Source organism: Pezoporus wallicus, unplaced genomic scaffold, assembly GCF_028554395.1.
Source record: "Pezoporus wallicus isolate ANWC-B61680 ecotype Strahan unplaced genomic scaffold, APGP_CSIRO_Pwel_v1 contig_6484, whole genome shotgun sequence".
NCBI lineage: Eukaryota > Metazoa > Chordata > Aves > Psittaciformes > Psittacidae > Pezoporus > Pezoporus wallicus.
This window is the reverse complement of record NW_026638903.1, coordinates 3,422,553-3,440,384: the sequence shown is the minus strand read 5'-3', so window position 1 is coordinate 3,440,384 and position 17,832 is coordinate 3,422,553. Positions and strand designations below refer to the sequence as shown.

General features: G+C 39.7%; 2 protein-coding genes across 6 annotated transcripts in view; one reads left to right on the top strand and one right to left on the bottom strand.

Moving 5' to 3' along the window:
• Positions 1-17,832, top strand: part of CMSS1 (cms1 ribosomal small subunit homolog) — a 250,363-nt gene that overhangs the window by 125,204 nt on the left and 107,327 nt on the right. The window contains exon 1 of one of the 3 annotated variants that reach the window (XM_057413071.1): positions 3,832-3,966. The exons of the other annotated variants lie outside the window; for them this stretch is intronic. Coding sequence (XP_057269054.1) covers positions 3,927-3,966 — 40 coding nt within the window. The 5' untranslated portion in view covers positions 3,832-3,926. Of the gene's footprint in view, positions 1-3,831; positions 3,967-17,832 lie in introns of those variants that run through there. 3 annotated transcript variants of the gene reach the window in all.
• FILIP1L (filamin A interacting protein 1 like) overlaps positions 1-17,832 on the bottom strand; it is a 206,739-nt gene that overhangs the window by 121,984 nt on the left and 66,923 nt on the right. The gene's annotated exons all lie outside the window — the stretch shown is intronic.

Genomic DNA, 17,832 nt, shown 5'->3' with positions numbered 1-17,832 from the left:
ACTAATGTTTTTTTTTCCTGAGAAATCTGTTGCTGCACACTGAGAATGTAAGGGGATTGGAATGGCTATGACTCCAAACGCTTGCACTTAAGTGAGGTCAGTCATAATATTTCTGTCCACAAAGTCTTAAAAAAAAAAATAAATTAAAAAATATTAAGCAATAATTTTGATGCATTTTTATCGTAAGGAAGAATTCAAATAGAGGTCTGAAGGGTGCATTTCTGTTTAAGGTTATGCTGATCATGGTGGCTGTGGTTGAGGGAGGTGCATTTGCCATGTCTTTATGAACATATAATATTTAATGTGTTTTGATTCCTTTAAAGCTTGCTGCATTATTTTATCTAAAAACTGTTTATTAAGAGGTGGGTGATATTTTCTCCATGTTTGTGCTTGGTTAGTTTTCCACAGAAGAAAATAATTTGAACAACATAATACTGCGCTAACAGAAATACCTTTCTTTTTTTGTGTGGTCCTTTTCTGTTAACAGTGTCAAACATTTTGCTCCTCAGTCATGTTCTTTACAGTTTTTCTCATCCTTCATATTTTGGTCCATTTACCAAGTCAAATGTCAAAAGGGAAAAGGAGTAAAAGCTGCCCACTCTCCCCCTCTATTTAATCTGAGATTAAAAAAAACATACAAATCTCTGAAGGTTTAGGAGGAAAAAATATGCAGTTTAGGAATGAATCCTGTCCATTCTGTTCAGCTCATGCTTTTAATTAAACTCTTCAGCTCTTGATTTAACATTAACTACCAGGTAACTGATAGTCAAAGTCTCCACGGCATTTTCAATAGTTCCAGAGGCATCGGGACCATCTACAGATAGTAATGTTTGATAGCACTGGGTTTTTTAGGCTGTAAATGTTTGAGCATGTCATAACTGAGATTTGAGGAAAAGCACATCTTTTGGAAAAGAAAAATGAGAAAAGTAGAAATTGCAAAATCAAAAATTGGGGTAGGTAGGAAAGAAGGGTATCTCAGGTAGTCAGGGCTTTCAGCTCTGGGCTTATTGCCGAGTGTTCCTTCAATTTGGCACTCATCTATTGAGATTGTGAGAACAGCCTTCATTGTTCCTATCAGTTTGCCCACCACAAAAGTTTGTCCTCCTTTTCCAGAGGACTTGTCAAAATGCTGTGACAAATAGGCTGGTTTTAGACAAACAGACCCTGGCTCTAAAGAGACAGTAAGCCTGCAAGTCAAACATGGAGGGCAGCCATTGGCACTGGAAGAAACGACAGATTATTTTCTCATTGGATGAAGATCCTAAAGCAATGTAAAGTTAATTGAAGAATTCCTTGAAAGTGAAGTCAGCCTAAAATAAAAGCTTAGGGGTCTATAATTTACTAAATGTGAAAGCTTTGTAAGCAGTAGTGAGCATAAAAGCTTGAAAAGAACGTATTTTAGTAAACATATCTGGCTTGTGTTATGGACTGTCCTGTTTTAATTGTTTGTCTAAAGAATGTAGATTTGCAGTAGGATCTCTAATTAGGCACAGCCTGATTTATTGAGCTGGCCCCATATAAACCATGATATCATGCTGTACTGCTCAAAATTACAGCTCTGCTCTTGCAGTTGAAAGATAATTATTTTTAACTTTGGAATGTTTCAGTTTTGTGCATCTTGGCTTTTGGCTTTGTGAACTTCAGATGTTCTCTGCTTCCCTCCTCCTCCCTCCCCCAGATCAAAGCAATTGGCTGTAATGTAACCAGTTCAAAACCCACTGAAATGAACTTCTGAACGCTCTTGCCTTTAAGTGTTGTTGGTAAATAAGAAGAAAGGCAAGAATATTCATGCTTGCTATCAGGGGTGGTGGGGAGAATTGGTGGGTATTGAACTTTTTTGCAAGGTGTCCAGATGCTGATGCCATTCTAGAGCAGGAATGCATCATTTATGTCTCTAAAAGGTCTTAGTTTCCTTTTGATGCTGTAACTGAAGAAAAGGAAGAAGGGCAGGGAGAGGGGGGAAGCATCTGCACTGCCTGTTGCTACAGGTAATAATTATTTACTAGGAACAGGAATTTACAGGCACATGATTTTGTTTTTTTTTTTATGTGTTACATATGTGTTGCATTTTCTGCTCATTTCCCATTTGAATAGGAAAATTTGCCTTTAAACACAGGTCCATTCCAAATGCAAAGGGAAGGCTTTTCACAGGAGGGTTTCTGTACAGAGGAGGTCTCACTTCTGCAGAAGCGAGGAGCAGCAACTCTTCCTGCCAGCATCTCTGATCTGGACTTGTGGGCAAAGAGACCATTCACAGCAGGGTGTGAAGGAAGGAAGGACTGAAAGTTAGGTCAGAGTATAGTCTCTCCTGCCAGCCTCTTCTAGTGTGTTAAGAAGAGACCAGGCATTTCAGGGCAGGGGGGGTCTTTCTGTGGAGGCATCAAGACTACTTTAGGCTAGGACAGATCCTGACAGCAAACTGGGAGGGGAACAAGAATAAAGGTGTCACACTTATAGTGGAGGTGCTTCATTACCCTTAATTGTTAAAAGGTGGAAATTGTGTTTGGGAGGCAGTAGCTGTGGCAGAGAAAGGCGGACTCCATTTTCTAACACAGCAATAAGGAGAATTTCTGGGTGGGAGGAGAAGGTGAAAATTTCTTCTTGCAGATTTTTAAAGGGAAGACTCAGTGAGCTGCACTTGGTTAATGACTGCAGTGTTTCAGGCTCATGTAGGTTGAGAACAATTCCCGTTGAGTCACTGCAAAGCTATACTTCTCATGGGAAGCCTTAACTACATAGCAGCTGACTCAGTTTCTATGCTATAAATTGATTACAGCTTAAAAGACTCACAAAAAGCCATGGGATTTCTTAGGGTTTTTTATAAAGGTATTCTCAAATGAGTATCACATTTTTAATATAATCAGTTGTTGACTAACATACTGGTTTTAGATTTCTAACTGCTTTTAGTCATTCTGTAACTAGCTTCAGTTTGGCTAATGAAGGTTGGAGAGAATGCTCCTTGAGGGGGGGAAAGGAGTTCATTCTCTCTCTGTGCTTCAGTGCCAGTGAACGTAAAGGGATGGAAAGTATGGGTGAGTTTGCTAACAAATGGTATGTATAGTAGAAAGATTTGATGTCTGAGTTCAGTTTAGAAAAAGTACTGAACTCAGTATATCTAAAAATATGAATTTGCTTGTTTTCATCTGGCAGGATTGCCAACTGAAAACAAATTTTGCAATTTAGAGTGAGATGAAAGCCTTAATCCTTTGAGTATTCAAGTCTCCCATTTGCAGTCAGTAGCTGGGGGCCTGTGATGTCTTGATCATAACATAATACCAATAGAAATGTAATAAAGTTTAACATTCAGTCAGTTTCCATCTTTGGTTGATTGTAACCATCTGAGCATCTCTTCACAGTGGTTGACATCTCTTGAGAACAGCCAGCTTTTGGTGATGAGCAGACCACCTGTCTTGTTTTGATCAAATGAAAATAAGTGGTAGATTTCAGATAATTCTGTGATGAGATGCTCCTGTTTTGTCTTGCATTAACAACACATATATGTCTTCTTTTGTCAGTCATAAAATCTGAATATAATCCCTTTTCCTGGATGGCAATTAACAGATAGTTGAAATGAATCTTGCTGTTAGATTTGAGAGGAGTGACTACCATCAACTGTATTTGTGTTTCTGGGCATATGCATGCACAGGCATTGGTTTTGTCCTCGTTTTCTTTAATGGATCTGACAATATACTTGGTAGGGAAACAGAAACAGGCAGACCTCGAGGAACATGTGACTAACAGCAGTTTGATTCTTTTTTGTGTAATAAATGACTGATTCACATTTAATTTTTTTTATTATTACTTTTATTTTTTTTTGGCAGTTCTTTTCCTGACATTTACTTGCTGAAACTTGGAGCTTAGAGGAACAGCTTGCCTCTGAGAGGCATGACAGTTTCTCCATCACTTTGTTTTGTCATTAAGATTGGATGTTCACCCACAAGCTGTCTCACATCTCTGAAGTTACAGGTTTGAAACTACTCAGTGATGGTCTTTAGTCTGCAGTGTATGATGTAGTGATCCTAATGGCCAGACAAGATAAGAGGGTGATGATGATGATCATGAGAAACTAAACAGGGAGGTGGGACAGGAACGTGCCTGCTGTGATACTTCTGGAATTGCCAGGAGGTCACCGGATGGAAAATAATGCCACTTTCCAGTTACGGTACTTCCAGTAGCTTTCTTTTCCTCTTCCTCTACGAATGTAAAGCTGTTCAGTGTCACATAAAATACCCCAGTCTCTTCAATAACACGTGCCTGAATTTATTTTCTTGATACTAATGCCAAAAAAACATCTGGGATTACAGTGTAGAAAAGTACTTGAACAGGGAGATAGAGGTGTTCAAATCTGGTGCGCAGTTCGTCTCATGAATGTGAAGTCATGTGAATGACATGAAGGCAACGGCAGGAACACATCTGGCAGCCATGTAATTTGAACAAGTCCTTTGGCATTGATTAATGGTGTGGTGGTCACATACAAGAATTTCCCATGCATCTCTTGTGATATTCTTCTTATCCCTTCATTTCCCCTTTCTCAGCTGCAATTGTTCTGTGTCCTGTTTCAATTGAAATGAGCAGGCTTAACCAAAAAAGCTGAAGGCGGTCATCTCTGGTATCCTCTGTTGGGTGGAAACAATTAGGGACTGATTATGCAAACAGTTCAGGTAGCTTGAGGAATGTTGACATGCCCTGTGGCAGTGGGTGGGAACGGGAAGACATATCCTCTGAGGAGAGGTGACTCCTAGCGGAGTATACATGCTCATGACCAGTGATGGTGCCTGCCCCACATGTGGGAGTTGCAAGGGCAGGTAATCACAGTCATCTGACTGCTATATCTTGCTGTATGTGTATCTTGCCAACTTGAGCATGGTTAGCAGAGAAGCCACGACGCCATAGGTCAGGCTGCAGGCTGTATGAAAACTTAACACCATAAGTGGCTGCACACTTGAAGACACACTACTGCACTTGTTGGCAGAGATTGAAAGTAGCACAGCTTTGATTTTGTATTTTGCAGGCCCACTTCTGACTGGCATAGTGGAAATTGTGCTTTTCCTCAAGTGGAACTATAGTTTTGCCTTAGTAAAATTTTGGCTTATTATTGGTTATATCTGAAAATCAGGAGGCAATGCTGAGATGATTCACATTCATTAATTAAACCTCTAGCACTGTCCTTGGAGGCACGTTTAGAGAGGAGAAAATGGAGATGAGTAGTCTAAAGATGCAGAGGGAATCTGCTTTAGAGATGAAATTAAAATTTGTCTTCAGGCATCATGCCTGTGAAAATTCCTGAACTACTCAAGTTTCAAGTCAACACTGTCCAATTACAGCACTGTAATTTACAGCGGTTTATAAATCTGTATCTGTAGTGGATAAGATGTGCATAAACCACATCCATTAATAATAGAACTGCTATTAAATAATTAAGTAATAAAAAGATCGCAGAATTAGTAGCATGATTAAATTGTCTAAGAAACTCTGTCATTCCTTTAAATCCCACCTCTCCTGAGCACTGAGGAGCTGAGGTGTATTGGGTTGGAGCAGTGTCCATCTAGGTCTATATCTCATCTTTAGTCATAACTGTTAGACGCAAAAAGATTACAGGAACAAAGCTTCCCCCCCCCATCTTGCTGTATTCAGCAGTTATGCTCAAATTCTATTCTGTAATCTATTTTCAGTTACCTATTTTGACTTTTCAACATTATGGATCATTGTAGCAACATATAGAATCATAGAATAGTTAGGGTTGGAAAGGACCTTAAGATCATCAAGTTCCAATCCCCCTGTCATGGGCAGGGACACCTCACACTAAACCATATCACCCAAGGCTCTGTTCAACCTGGCCTCGAACACCGCCAGGGATGGAGTATTCACAGCTTCCCTGGGCAACCCATTCCAGTGCCTCACCGTCCTCACAGTAAAGAACTTCTTCCTTATATCCAATCTAAACTTCCCCTGTTAAAGTTTGAACCCATTAGCCCTTGTACTGTCACTATAGTCCCTAATGAAGAGTCCCTCCCCAGCATCCTTATAGGCCCCCTTCAGATACTGGAAGGCTGCTATGAGGTCTCCATGCAGCTTTCTGTTCTCCAGGCTGAACAGACACAACTTTCTCAGCCTGTCTTCATATGGGAGGTGCTCCAGTCCCCTGATCATCCTCGTGGCCCTCCTCTGGACTTGTTCCAACAGTTCCACGTCCTTTTTATGTTGAGGACACCAGAACTGCACACAGTACTCCAGGTGAGGTCTCACAAGAGCAGAGTAGAGGGGCAGGATCATCTTCTTTGACCTGCTGGTCATGCTCCTTTTGATGCATCCCAGGATACGGATGGCTTTCTGGGCTGCGAGCACACACTGAAAATGCCTCATGTTAAGTTTCTTATTGACCAACGCCCCCAAATCCTTCTCCACAGGGCTGCTCTGAATCTCTTCTTTGCCCAACCTGCAGCTGTGCCTGAGATTGCTCCGACCCAGGTGTAGGACCTTGCACTTGTCATGGTTAAACTTCATAAGGTTGGCATCAGCCCACCTCACAAGCGTGTCAAGGTCCCTCTGGATGGCATTCCTTCCCTCCAGGGTATCAACCAAACCACACAGCTTGGTGTCTTTGGCAGACTTGCTGAGGTGCACTCAATCCCACTGTCCATGTCAGTGATGAAGATGTTGAACAAGACCGGTCCCAACACTGATCCCCGAGGGACACCACTCGTTACTGGTCTCCATCCAGACATTGAGCCATTGACCACAACTCTTTGCATGTGGCCATCCAGCCAGTTCTTTATCCACTGAGTGGTCCATCCATCAAATTGATGTCTCTCCAATTTAGAGACAAGGATGTCGTGTGGGACAGTGTCGAACACTTTGCACAAGTCCAGGTAAATGACATCAACTCTCTACCCCTATCCATCAGTTCTGTAGCCCCATCATAGAAGGCCACCAAATTGGTCAGGCAGGATTTCCCCTTAGTGAAGCCATGCTGGCTGTCACCAAGCACCTTGTTGATTTTCATGTGCCTTAGCATGCCTACCAGAAGAATCTGCCTCAAGGTTTTGCCAGGCACAGAGGTGAGACTGACTGGTCTGTAATTCCCTGGGTCATCTGTTTTCCCCTTCTTGAAAATGGGGATTTGTATTATCCCTTTTCCAGTCATCGGGAACTTCACCTGACTGCCATGATTTCTCAAATATGATGGCCAGCGGCTTAGCAACTTCATTCTCCAGCTCCTACAGGACCTGCGGATGGATTTCATCAGGTCCCCTGCACTTGCGCACATTCAGGTTCTTAAGATGGTCTCAAACCAGTTCCTCTCCTACAGTGGCTCTAAGGTCTTCATTCTCACAGTCCCTGCATCTGCCTTCCAAGACTTGGGTTGTGTGCTCAGAGCCTTTGCCAGTGAAGACTGAGGCAAAGAAGTCATTTAGAACCTCAGTCTTCTCCAAATCCAGGGTAGCCAGTTCTCCTGATAGCTTCTGGAGAGGGCCCATGCTGTCCCTAGTCTGTCTTTTATTTACAGTGTACATATAGAATGCTTTTCCATTACATTTCACATCCATAGTAATCTGTCTTTTCATACCCATAGTAATCTGTCTTTTCTGGTGAACAGTATGACTAAGCACACCCAAGCCTCTCACACACATTTTATAATCACCATCTGCTAATGTTTTGTTGGGATATGTACTTGCATTTGAGAAGTTTCTTTTACAGCAGGGTAAGTTAATCTGTCTACCCAGAAGACTCCAGAAATGTGGTGAGTCCAATTAGTATGTTTTTTTTTTTTTTTTTTACCCATTTTATACAGGAATTAGTTGTTATGAAAACTACCAGACAATCCTTTCCTTAGGGATTTGAAGGGAGATAAGGAAGTCCCTTATAAAACGTGGAAGAAGTCACTGTGCTTGGCGTTTTCTTCCCATGGCTCTGTAACTGCCTCCATGCCATGGGTAGGCCTGTCATTTAGGTTAGCATTATGACATGCTTGCAGTTAATGGCTATTGCATTGATCAGAGGCCATCTGATCTGCTTAGTGATCTTTAAGGAAAGTATTTTGTAACTTTATTTATACTTCTGTGAACATTGTTCTTTAAGAACAACAACATAATAAAATGGCGTTATTAAAAATGACAGAAGTGGGTAACTAAAAATGTTTCTTATGAGATTTTTAAAGAAAAGTTGGTCATTTTTTAGTAGTTATACTCTCTTACATAAGGTTGCATTTAAATGTTGATGGAACAAGGAAAATCAGAACAAATTTCCCCTGGTTTTCGTGGCGGGGCACATGGGTCAAACGCTCAGCATGTTATTCTCGGAAGAAGCAGTTTCATTTTTCCTAATGTGGCCATGCAGTACTAAAGCTTGCTTGTTTATGACTAAGTGGTACTAAAATGCTGTTTATTGTCAGTCTTTTCACATCTGAATCGAGTTATTTAATCCACATTTTCTTTGAAGCCACTGCCAGGCATGCAGTATGGATGAGTGCTTGGAGAAACCAATGGGTGTTAGGCATTCTGATGCTTTTAATTGTTCAGAGTAATCATGAACTTCACACGTGGACAGCAAGCACTTATTTCCATTCTCAGTCTGTTTAGATTTACATGTTGAATGAAGGCTGTAGCTGATTTTATTTTGTGTTTTTTTTAAGTAAAATATAATTATGGGAAAGATGGTAGCCATTTGCTTTGCTTATGCTATGCATTTGGCAACAATGTGTGTTGAGTTGGTTTTATGCAGCACCTTTGTAATCAGTGAAAGTGTTTCTTCCTTTTTTTTGTGTGATACTTTCATGCAAAGGTAGGTGGAAGAGGAACATAAAGAAGGAAAATGAAGTGTCTGTACCCTTACTTTGTACTTCATAATCCCATTTGATTAGTTTTTATTGGCTTGTTTGCTTGGTTTAAAGCATAAGAATCAAGAAGAAAAGTGAACCTGTGAAAATATAAATAAATCTCATGTTGTACCGTTAGTAGACTCCTGAAAATCAGAGTACCCCTACTTCATGTAGATGTTAAAGTCAAAATTGTGAATTGCATCTTTGCAACTTATTTCCTGCACAGTAACTAACCATATTGTCATTTTTTTCTCACCATATGCTTGTCTTAGCTATCACTGTTCATAGCCATAGCTGATTGCTGGCAGTAACACTGGCAATTTTATACCATAAAACAGGATTTGCCCAGTGAATTGTCATACGCTTACAGCTTTAGCTTCTGTCCGCATTTAAGTTCTTATTGTTTCTGCTGCTAAGTCTTTGCATTTGGAAGAGATATGTTGCAAGAAGAAGCTAATGCAAACTGCCACTGCCCTCTCTGTGGGGAGCAGTCATTTGGATGGAACAAGCAAGCATTTTGCTAGGGAACAGTCTCATTTGTTTTTTTTTGTGCCTTCATCCAAATCTTACCAACCAGCCTAAGCAGAGGGGAAAAAAATATTTGCTAGGTTCCTTTCAGATGGTGCAACCCTCTTCCTGCAAATAAACACCAACACATCTTGATTTCTTGAGTGCAGATCAAAGGTTTCTCATTCCATCTGTCAAATCAACAGTTTGTGTGTGCTTTGTTGCATTCTGACCTCACACAGGTTGATTTTACATTCTGCATCTTGCCCTTTTATGAAAAGTGCTTCTTTTCCTTTTATCTCTTACTTTATGAAGGTGAATGAATCCTGAAGAAGGGCTTTAGTAGCTGGAATTTTGACTTTTAACTGTGGAAACTATGCCTAGGAATAGATAACTGCCTCTTTCCAAGAACCTTCTTGCACCTGCAGTTTGTGAAGTATTTCAGCAGCTTTCATATAAGCCTGAATGTGTGAATTTCTTGGTTTATTTTTCTTGTTTCTATACTTAGTCTTTATCAAGTATAAGTAATGAAAAAAATCAAAGAGCTATACCCAAAAAACAGGAGTTTCATTTCTGTTTCATTTCTGTTTAGAACATGTGCCTAGTCATGACTGCAAAGGTTCTTCTTTTTCCTGTTCTTTTTGTTTTGGTTTTTCTTTTTTTTTTTTGATCATGGCTAGAACATACATTCCATTTGGAGAGCCCTCTGTTTGATGATTGCAGGCTGCTCTGTAAACATTTTTTGGTCTGACAGTCATTTTTCAGAGTCTGGAGCCTTTTCCATTTTTGGTGGGAATATGGCTAAGTGGTTTGCTATGGGTCACCCACTGTATCAGCTGGAGCATACTGGTAACATGGATCTCTACATTTTTTGCTTTTTTGACCTCTTGATTGTATTTTTCTCTGCATTACGTAGAAAAGTGTAGTACAGCATACCTAGGAAATAACTAGAAAAATACTTCGAGCTGAAAGTATAAAGTCTGGAGAGTATCTTGAGAGAGTTTGGAATAATTAATTATTAATTCCTTCACATTTTAAGACTAGTGATCATTGGGATCAATAGATGAATGGACTACACTAGCAGTCTTACCAAGATACCTCCTTTTGGACTTCTTAGGTCATACAAAGGTTCTGTATATTGCTTATGTGTAAACTTGAGCTCAGGATAATTTTTTGAGGTCCAAAATAGGAGATGATAGGATAAGAAGTTTTGATATGTTTGGTCTTTTTTTATTTTTCTGATGGGTACAGGTACCACACTTTCACTGTTGCCAAGTGTAATCAAATAGTACATACAATGATAATAATGAGCAAAGGGGATTTTCAGTAACTGAGCAACTGAAGATCATTTCAGTACCAGGTATATACTCTCCAACCCTAACTATCCTATGATTCTGTGATTCTGTATAAGGAAGGCCTCATGGAGGGATTTCAGTCTCCCTGATAAAAAGGTACATTTAATAATAGTGGGGTTTCTTCCCCTTTCCCTCTTTAATTCTGATAATTTATGTGGACATTATTTCTGTTGCTATTTCAGTCCTTGTGATTTTGAAAAATAGTTTCATTTCTAATACTTTTGGATAAATTGTTGTATCCGCTATGTATGAAATAACTTGAGAATTTCAGGTTATTCAGTCATGTAATTACAGGGGGTTTTTTGGTTGGTTTTTTGGTTGGTTTTTTGGTTGTTTTTCTTTGGCCCAAGGGCATTTCCTGCTTTCCAGTGGAAGACGGAAAGTCTTCCACTTTAAAAAAAAAATTATAAATAATTTTTAAATTTTTTTAAAATTTACTCCTTAAAAAGAGATTCTTCTAGGGTGTTGAGAATGTTTTACAAAGATGAAACATTAGTTCAGAAGCAATTTATTGCATGAGAGGAAATAACAGTTTTCAAACAAGTTATTAAGAAATATAGGATCTGGGTTTTGCTTGGTTTTTGGCCTTGGGTTTGTTTTTTTTGACCAAAATGTAGACATTGAAGATGATTTCTCAAAACAGTTAAAACTTGCATTTGGAATGTGGATGATGGGTGTGCTTCATTGAGCAGTGGGCATCTACCATCATCTCTCCTTAGTACAAGCTGTAGGCAGTTCACATTTGAAGTTAAGATGCAGTCTGACAACTCGCCCCTTCCCCATTTATTTTTCTTGCTTGATAATGCTGGTAGTATCATACTAGTGACACACTCCTCTGCCCTGCGTTGCACAAACCTTTCTCCTTGTCAATGTCAGGCCATCCTCTGGCCCAACTACTCTTCTCTTCTGGCCAGGTCCCAGTCAGGATCCCAGGCTGCGTGTTTCCCTTTCTTCCAGGGAAAGAGCTATCATTCCTCTCCAACCAGTTTGTGAGCCTTTACTGTTTGTGGCTTTGATGCAAAAGAAGGTCTGTGAGGATGAGAATGGAGCCAACATAAATTTATTTTGCAGAAATTAGAGTGCTTTCTGAAATGTTTCTGCTACCATGTTCTGATTTTGGCTTCAGATGGTTTCAGCTGTCATATTTTGATGGATTGTTACCCAAGTTAAATCAGGTACACTTACATGTAACATAAACATATCACTGGGAAGAGGAATGCCTTTTTGTGTGTCTCTCTCTCTCTTCTTCCCTGTGTCCAAACTATTCTTATTTTCAGTGTCAGGATCCTCTGGCCCAGCTACTTTTCTCCTTTTCTATGTAATTACAGACCTCAGATATTTTAGCAATTGTGTAGGTAGTAGGGTATTCCCCTAGATACGCAACATTATTTATGAGGTGGATGGAAATATTTAACATGTTGCCTCATACAGTCAATTCAAAAATACTACATGTGTAAAAATGAAGCTGTTCTGATATTTGCTGAATTTTCCCCTGACAAAAGAAAGCTTTTGGCCATTTCTTTCCTGCATCCACTAATGGCCGTATGTAAGGGAACCTGTGTTAAAATATTTCATCTTATGTTACAGGCATATTATTTTACTAATATACAGCTATCTCAGCTCTCTGCTGATACTGGAAAGGTAAAAAAAAAACACAACAAAACAATCAAAACCCAAAACCCCAACAGATTAATTGACTGTCTTTCTGTCTTCCTGCTCCTCTCCCAGTGTCTTTTTTTGGGAACTCAGCTTCATTAGAGAGCTGGGAATGTGTTCACACACTGGGTTTTTTTCAGTATCATCTTATGACAAGTATTTGCCAGTCATCACACCAGTATGAGTCACATTAACTTACTCTGTCATTGCAACAGACTGGGGACAGACAGTCCTATGAATTTGAAAGCAGCTGCAAGGCATAGTTACGTGTCCCAGCACATGTAGTCAGAGCTACTTTACTGTTGGGTGCACAGTTTCCATTCGGAGTGCTATTTTGATGGGGAAGAGCAGTGACTGTCTTCAAAGTTTCAAAGTTACTGCATTTTTCATGGGTTAAATTGGCCACTTAAGTTGGTCAGTGTCTAATGAAACTTGTGAAGGGACTGCTGTGGGCTCCCCTGTGGCTAGAGCAGCAGTGGAGCTCATTGCCAAATATTGTCTCCTGCGGTTGGCCTGAATGAAAGGTGGTTGGTCGTGCAAGCTAAACATGGCAGGCATAAACATGGCTGCCCTCTGGCATGACCACAAAGAATTGCCAGAGAGATAATGGTGTTCTCATCTGAGAAATCTCCTTCAGAGTTTTTCCAAGAATAATATGAAGCTCATGTTGTCATGTCCCTTGGCTATCCCACTTAGCGTTCGAAAGATAGGCAGGAATGTCAGTTCATTTTGAACAGGCTTAGCCTTTGTGAGCCATGAATGTGCCACGTCTTAGATCTAGCTTACCATGATGATTGTTGGTGGTTGATTGCAATTGCTGGCTAGAGGCTCTAGCAGGTGCTAGCAGTGTGTCTGTTTCTGAGTGCTGTGGGGTTTTCCTGCTGGCTGAATGCAGGCTGAGTAGATTGAGGAGTTTCTGTTATATTTATTAGGTGAAGCTTTACATAAAGCAGACTAGTGCACAAACGTGTTCAATTTTTATTTTTTTCTGTAATGTTTTTGTTTTTTTTTTTTTGGTGGGACTAAATGCAAAATTGTAAGCTCTTTTGCCATATGTTACGAACTTAGCATGTCTGAGAAATTTGGGCTACTATGTACTGTCCACATTGCTACCAAAGGAGGAAGATACAGAGCTGAAAAGTCCCTCATCTTGCTGATTACAATCTGAAAGTGCTATGTTAGACCATGCAATAGTTCCAACTCATGGATGAGTTGTTTGGTGCTTTTGTTTTCTTTCTACTCTCCTCTGGTTTGCATTTTTCTACTTTTTGCTTTCTGACTACTAATTGCAGTATGTTTTCAAAACCATAATATGGGGAGTTGCTAATTAAAAGGAAAAACTGAACTTTGATATATGCCAAGTTTCACTTGCCAACAACTTTAACAATTTCGGGAGGGGAAAGAGGGAAGCAACCCTCCCCCCATGAATTATTAATTATGATAAATGTGTTGCTGTGTTATTAAGAACATAACCTAATGGCCTTGCAGCTAAATATTTACTTGAGAGTTTATTTTGTACAACTTGCTTTCTTTTTAAACTGCAAATTTTCATCATTGGATCCTTTATTCAACTGTTCGGTCTTCCTAAGCTCATAATCTCAGTATCTGTGATGTTAAAGAAACCAGAGTGTGAGGTCAAAATTTCCATTACATAGCCAGAGAGGAATTTCAAGGAACAATGCCAAAATCATTAAAAGAAAATAATAAATTTACAGGAAAGATGACTCATCAATCAACAGTTGCAGTTCTAGAAAATAGGATTAGTTGTATATGTTCTGGATACAGAGAGAGACAAAATGCACCCTGCCTGGCAGGCAGGCGTAAATCAGGGTGATTATTTGCTTCCAGAGATTTTTTTTACCTTGAACTCTGCTTCTTTTTCACCTTAAAAAGGAAGACCCTAAGTATAACACGGCTTCATGTTGCATGAATCATTGCTTTCTTAGAGCTACAAATATGAAAGAGATGATTTTCTGGCTTGCACAAATTAGCCGAGCAACTGAAGGACAAGGAGACAGTTGTCTCCTTTGCTTAACTTCTCTTGCAACTGTATGAAATTTAACATTAAGCCACCTGAGACATCAAAATACAGTATTTTATACTTGGTGTAGGTGACAGACTTCTGCTTTAGTGTACAGTAATATGAGTGTGGAAGAAGTGAGCTAAAGGGCAGTTTTTTTCCTTCTAAAATACAACATAAACAGTACACAGGAATGATGTCCTTCTGAGAGGGAAGTCTGTTGAGCTACGGCAGCATCTCTTGAGGAGTGGGGCCGGTCTGCTGCTTTGGCATTTTGTGTCATGTCAGGTCTTCATTGGGAAATGCACTTCTCTAGGGCTTCTTGTCTTCTCTTACCTCTTGAGCTGCACGATCTGTTTGCTGCATTAAGCTTACATGAGAAGACTGTGGGACTTGAGGGAGACAGCACTGGAGATGAATCTGCTGCACCCAGTGGTATTTTTGTAATCCTGTCTTCTTTCTCATCTTAACAGGGCGAAAGGAAGGAAATGGTGTAACCACTCACTGTATCTCTCACAAATGGCAGACTGGATAGTTTGCAGGTCTGGATTTCTCTCCTTGTCTGGCACTAGACATAAGGGTTCTGTAAAGCTTTCCTGCTCATGAGACACTTCAGCAGAATAGCATACCAAATGAAGGTGTGACTTCTGACTGCATTGCTCTTAAGCCTTAGAATGAATTTAGTCAACATTGTGGTTATCTGTAAGTAGGAAGCACTTCAGTCTGTATGTCATACCCTTCAATCTATATGTTGTTTTTACAGATTTTCCTTTGCTGTCCCATTCTTTACTGGAATAACAATGTGGCAACAGTCAAACATGCAGTACATGCGTTTTGAAAGGGAATGTGGACTGCAAACAAACTGCCATATGCTTTTTACTGCATTTAAACTTGATGCTTCTCTGTATTAGGATTCTAAAGATGTTACAGCACATTTTGAGCCCACTTCACTTATTGAAGCAGATAATGTTTACAAGTGCGTGCAGGCTTCTTGTTCCTTCTAGAGCCTAAACCTGGCAGAGGCATGGGTTCATCCTCTGTCTCTGTATTGATGGGGAGACTGCTACAGGTAAAGGGTGGCACTTCTCAAACTCAGTAATTTTGAAAATACTTGTGAGAAATAGCTGAGATTCTTGTGAGTAGAGGACCTGTCACTAAACTGTTCCCTAGTTCCCACCACTGATGTCAGATGCATTTAAAGCACGACACTATGGGGCTCAGTTGAGTGCAAGACTGTGCCATGTGCTGATCCTAGAGCCCCTTCTGCAGGACGGAGTTCAGTGCATGTCAGCAAACAGCTCATTTTCAGTTAATGTGAATAGGGACAACAGTGATATGGTCAGAGAGTCCTTTTGAGGGTTAAATGGGAGTGCTGAGGAAAGCAATGCATTCCTTCATACGGCTCCCTTTTGCTTAGACTTTGTCCCTTCACAGCTTGGATTTCTGGGTTTTTCTGTAGGTGCTAGTGCAGAGAGTTGGGTCATGGATGACAGAGTTGAGTGATGGCCACAGTACTTGCAGCTTTCAGAACACAATATGAGGCCCATCTCTTGGCTTAGCATCACTCTCAAGAGTGATAAGGAAACAAGACCGAAGCAGTTTCTCGTAGTCTTCCTTAAGAAGTATTCCCTTTTATCCTTGAGGTTGGAGAGCCTAGCAACTATCTGTTTTATTTTCCTTAAGATGCTGTGATACCATGGTGATGAGTTATTAATAAAACTCCAGGCAGATGGAGAGAGCTTTTAACTGAGTAACTTCTTGGTTTGTTTTTTGTTTGTTTTTTTTTTTTTCCATGTATCTGAGAATAACCATATATGAACAAATGCGATTTGGTCTGTGGGGCAGAGCGGCTTATCATTTAGCACAAAAATACAACTTAATCTGCAGATAAATCAGAGCAGTCTTTTTGCTTCACTGTCAAAATACCACCATGTTTATGGTAGGGCAAATAATTGTAAAGCACTGTATGCATTATTTTAAATATATAAACATAATGAATCAAATCTGAGATTTTTTTTTCTGATATGTTGCATTTCTGAACATATGAGCTGTTAAGTGCATTAACAGCTTCCCATACTGAAGCACAGTGCTCTGCTTCAATGGCACTCAAAGCTCTGTAAGTCTACTGATGTGCAGTAATCTCTGTAACAGTGACACACTACTCCCCTCTTCTAATATGGAACCTGAATTAAAAAAATCTGTGAAATGTAGCTTTAAAGCAGCTTTTGTGAATTAGCAATTTGTAAACCCTCCATCAGTCATCTATACCAATAGAAATGCCTTTATAATAACAGAGCAATGGGGTAGTCACATTAGGAAAAGCAGTGAGGCCTTGGGGTTTTTTCTTTGTAAAGTGTGAAGGGCATTAATTGCATCACTTAAGCAGCAAGAGATTGGTTACAAATGGTGTGAAATTGTTAAGTTGTCCTACCCAAATGATGCATACTGACCCTCTTGTCCAATTTTAGTGTACTGCAGTCAGTTTACAGTGTGCTTCAGCTACTGTTAAAGGTTTGGGGTGATAATGTCTTACATGGCAACATTACAAGCTTCCCGAAATTCTCATTTATCAGCTGCTGATGCTGATGGAAAAAAAAGCAGAATTTCCACAAATGATGAAAGCTGAACAGAAAGTTTCTTTTACAGATTTCACTTATTAATTTCAGATGGTTGTAGTTATTGAAAGAACAGGCCCATAAAAGTCTCCAAATGCCTTGACTTCCTAAAAAGTTTGTTTTCCATTTAGGGGCCTTAGGCAGAAATTGAACCGTGATCATGAAAACCCCCGAAGTAAACAAAGTGTCATGTGCATTTGTGATGTCTCTAACACCCAGAGACATAGATAATGCTATATCCCCTTACACTTTCATTGTGAGAGGAATTGTCGGAGGCTGATTTTTTTTTTTTTAATAAGGTACAGCCCTGGTTGGAAGTCTGTAGCTAATGTGTTGGGGTGGTCCAGGCACTTATTAGCATGGGGACAGCATCTAGGTCATGTTGTGCTTCTCAGTCCCATTGAAAAGTCATGGGATTAAATGTGTAACTCATGTAGGGAATTCTGAAAACATTATATATGATATATAACCTTATTTCTCTCCTTTCTTCCTTACCACTTTGATAATCCGTGTCCTTTAAATAGAATCTGGTTTACTCCGTAATCTGAAAATTCCCTTAAAAATACCATTGGAAGACCAAAGCACACTGAAGAACTAAGAGCAGAATTTATATGACCTCGTAAATCTGGTATTTGTAAAATACAGGTGATGTGTCAAAAACTGCTGTGACATTTTATCTCATATGGGGATGTAAGTGATTTTGTAAAACATTCCAGCAGAGTGAAACAATCAGTAAGCTTTCTGCTGTATGCATGAGGTACCTATGTTTTTTTTCCTGCCAAGAATAATGCTCTGAAGCAGTTTTTGTGTTGTTTTTTGTTGTTGTTGTTGTTTTGGTTGTTTGTTTTGAGTGTTTTTTTT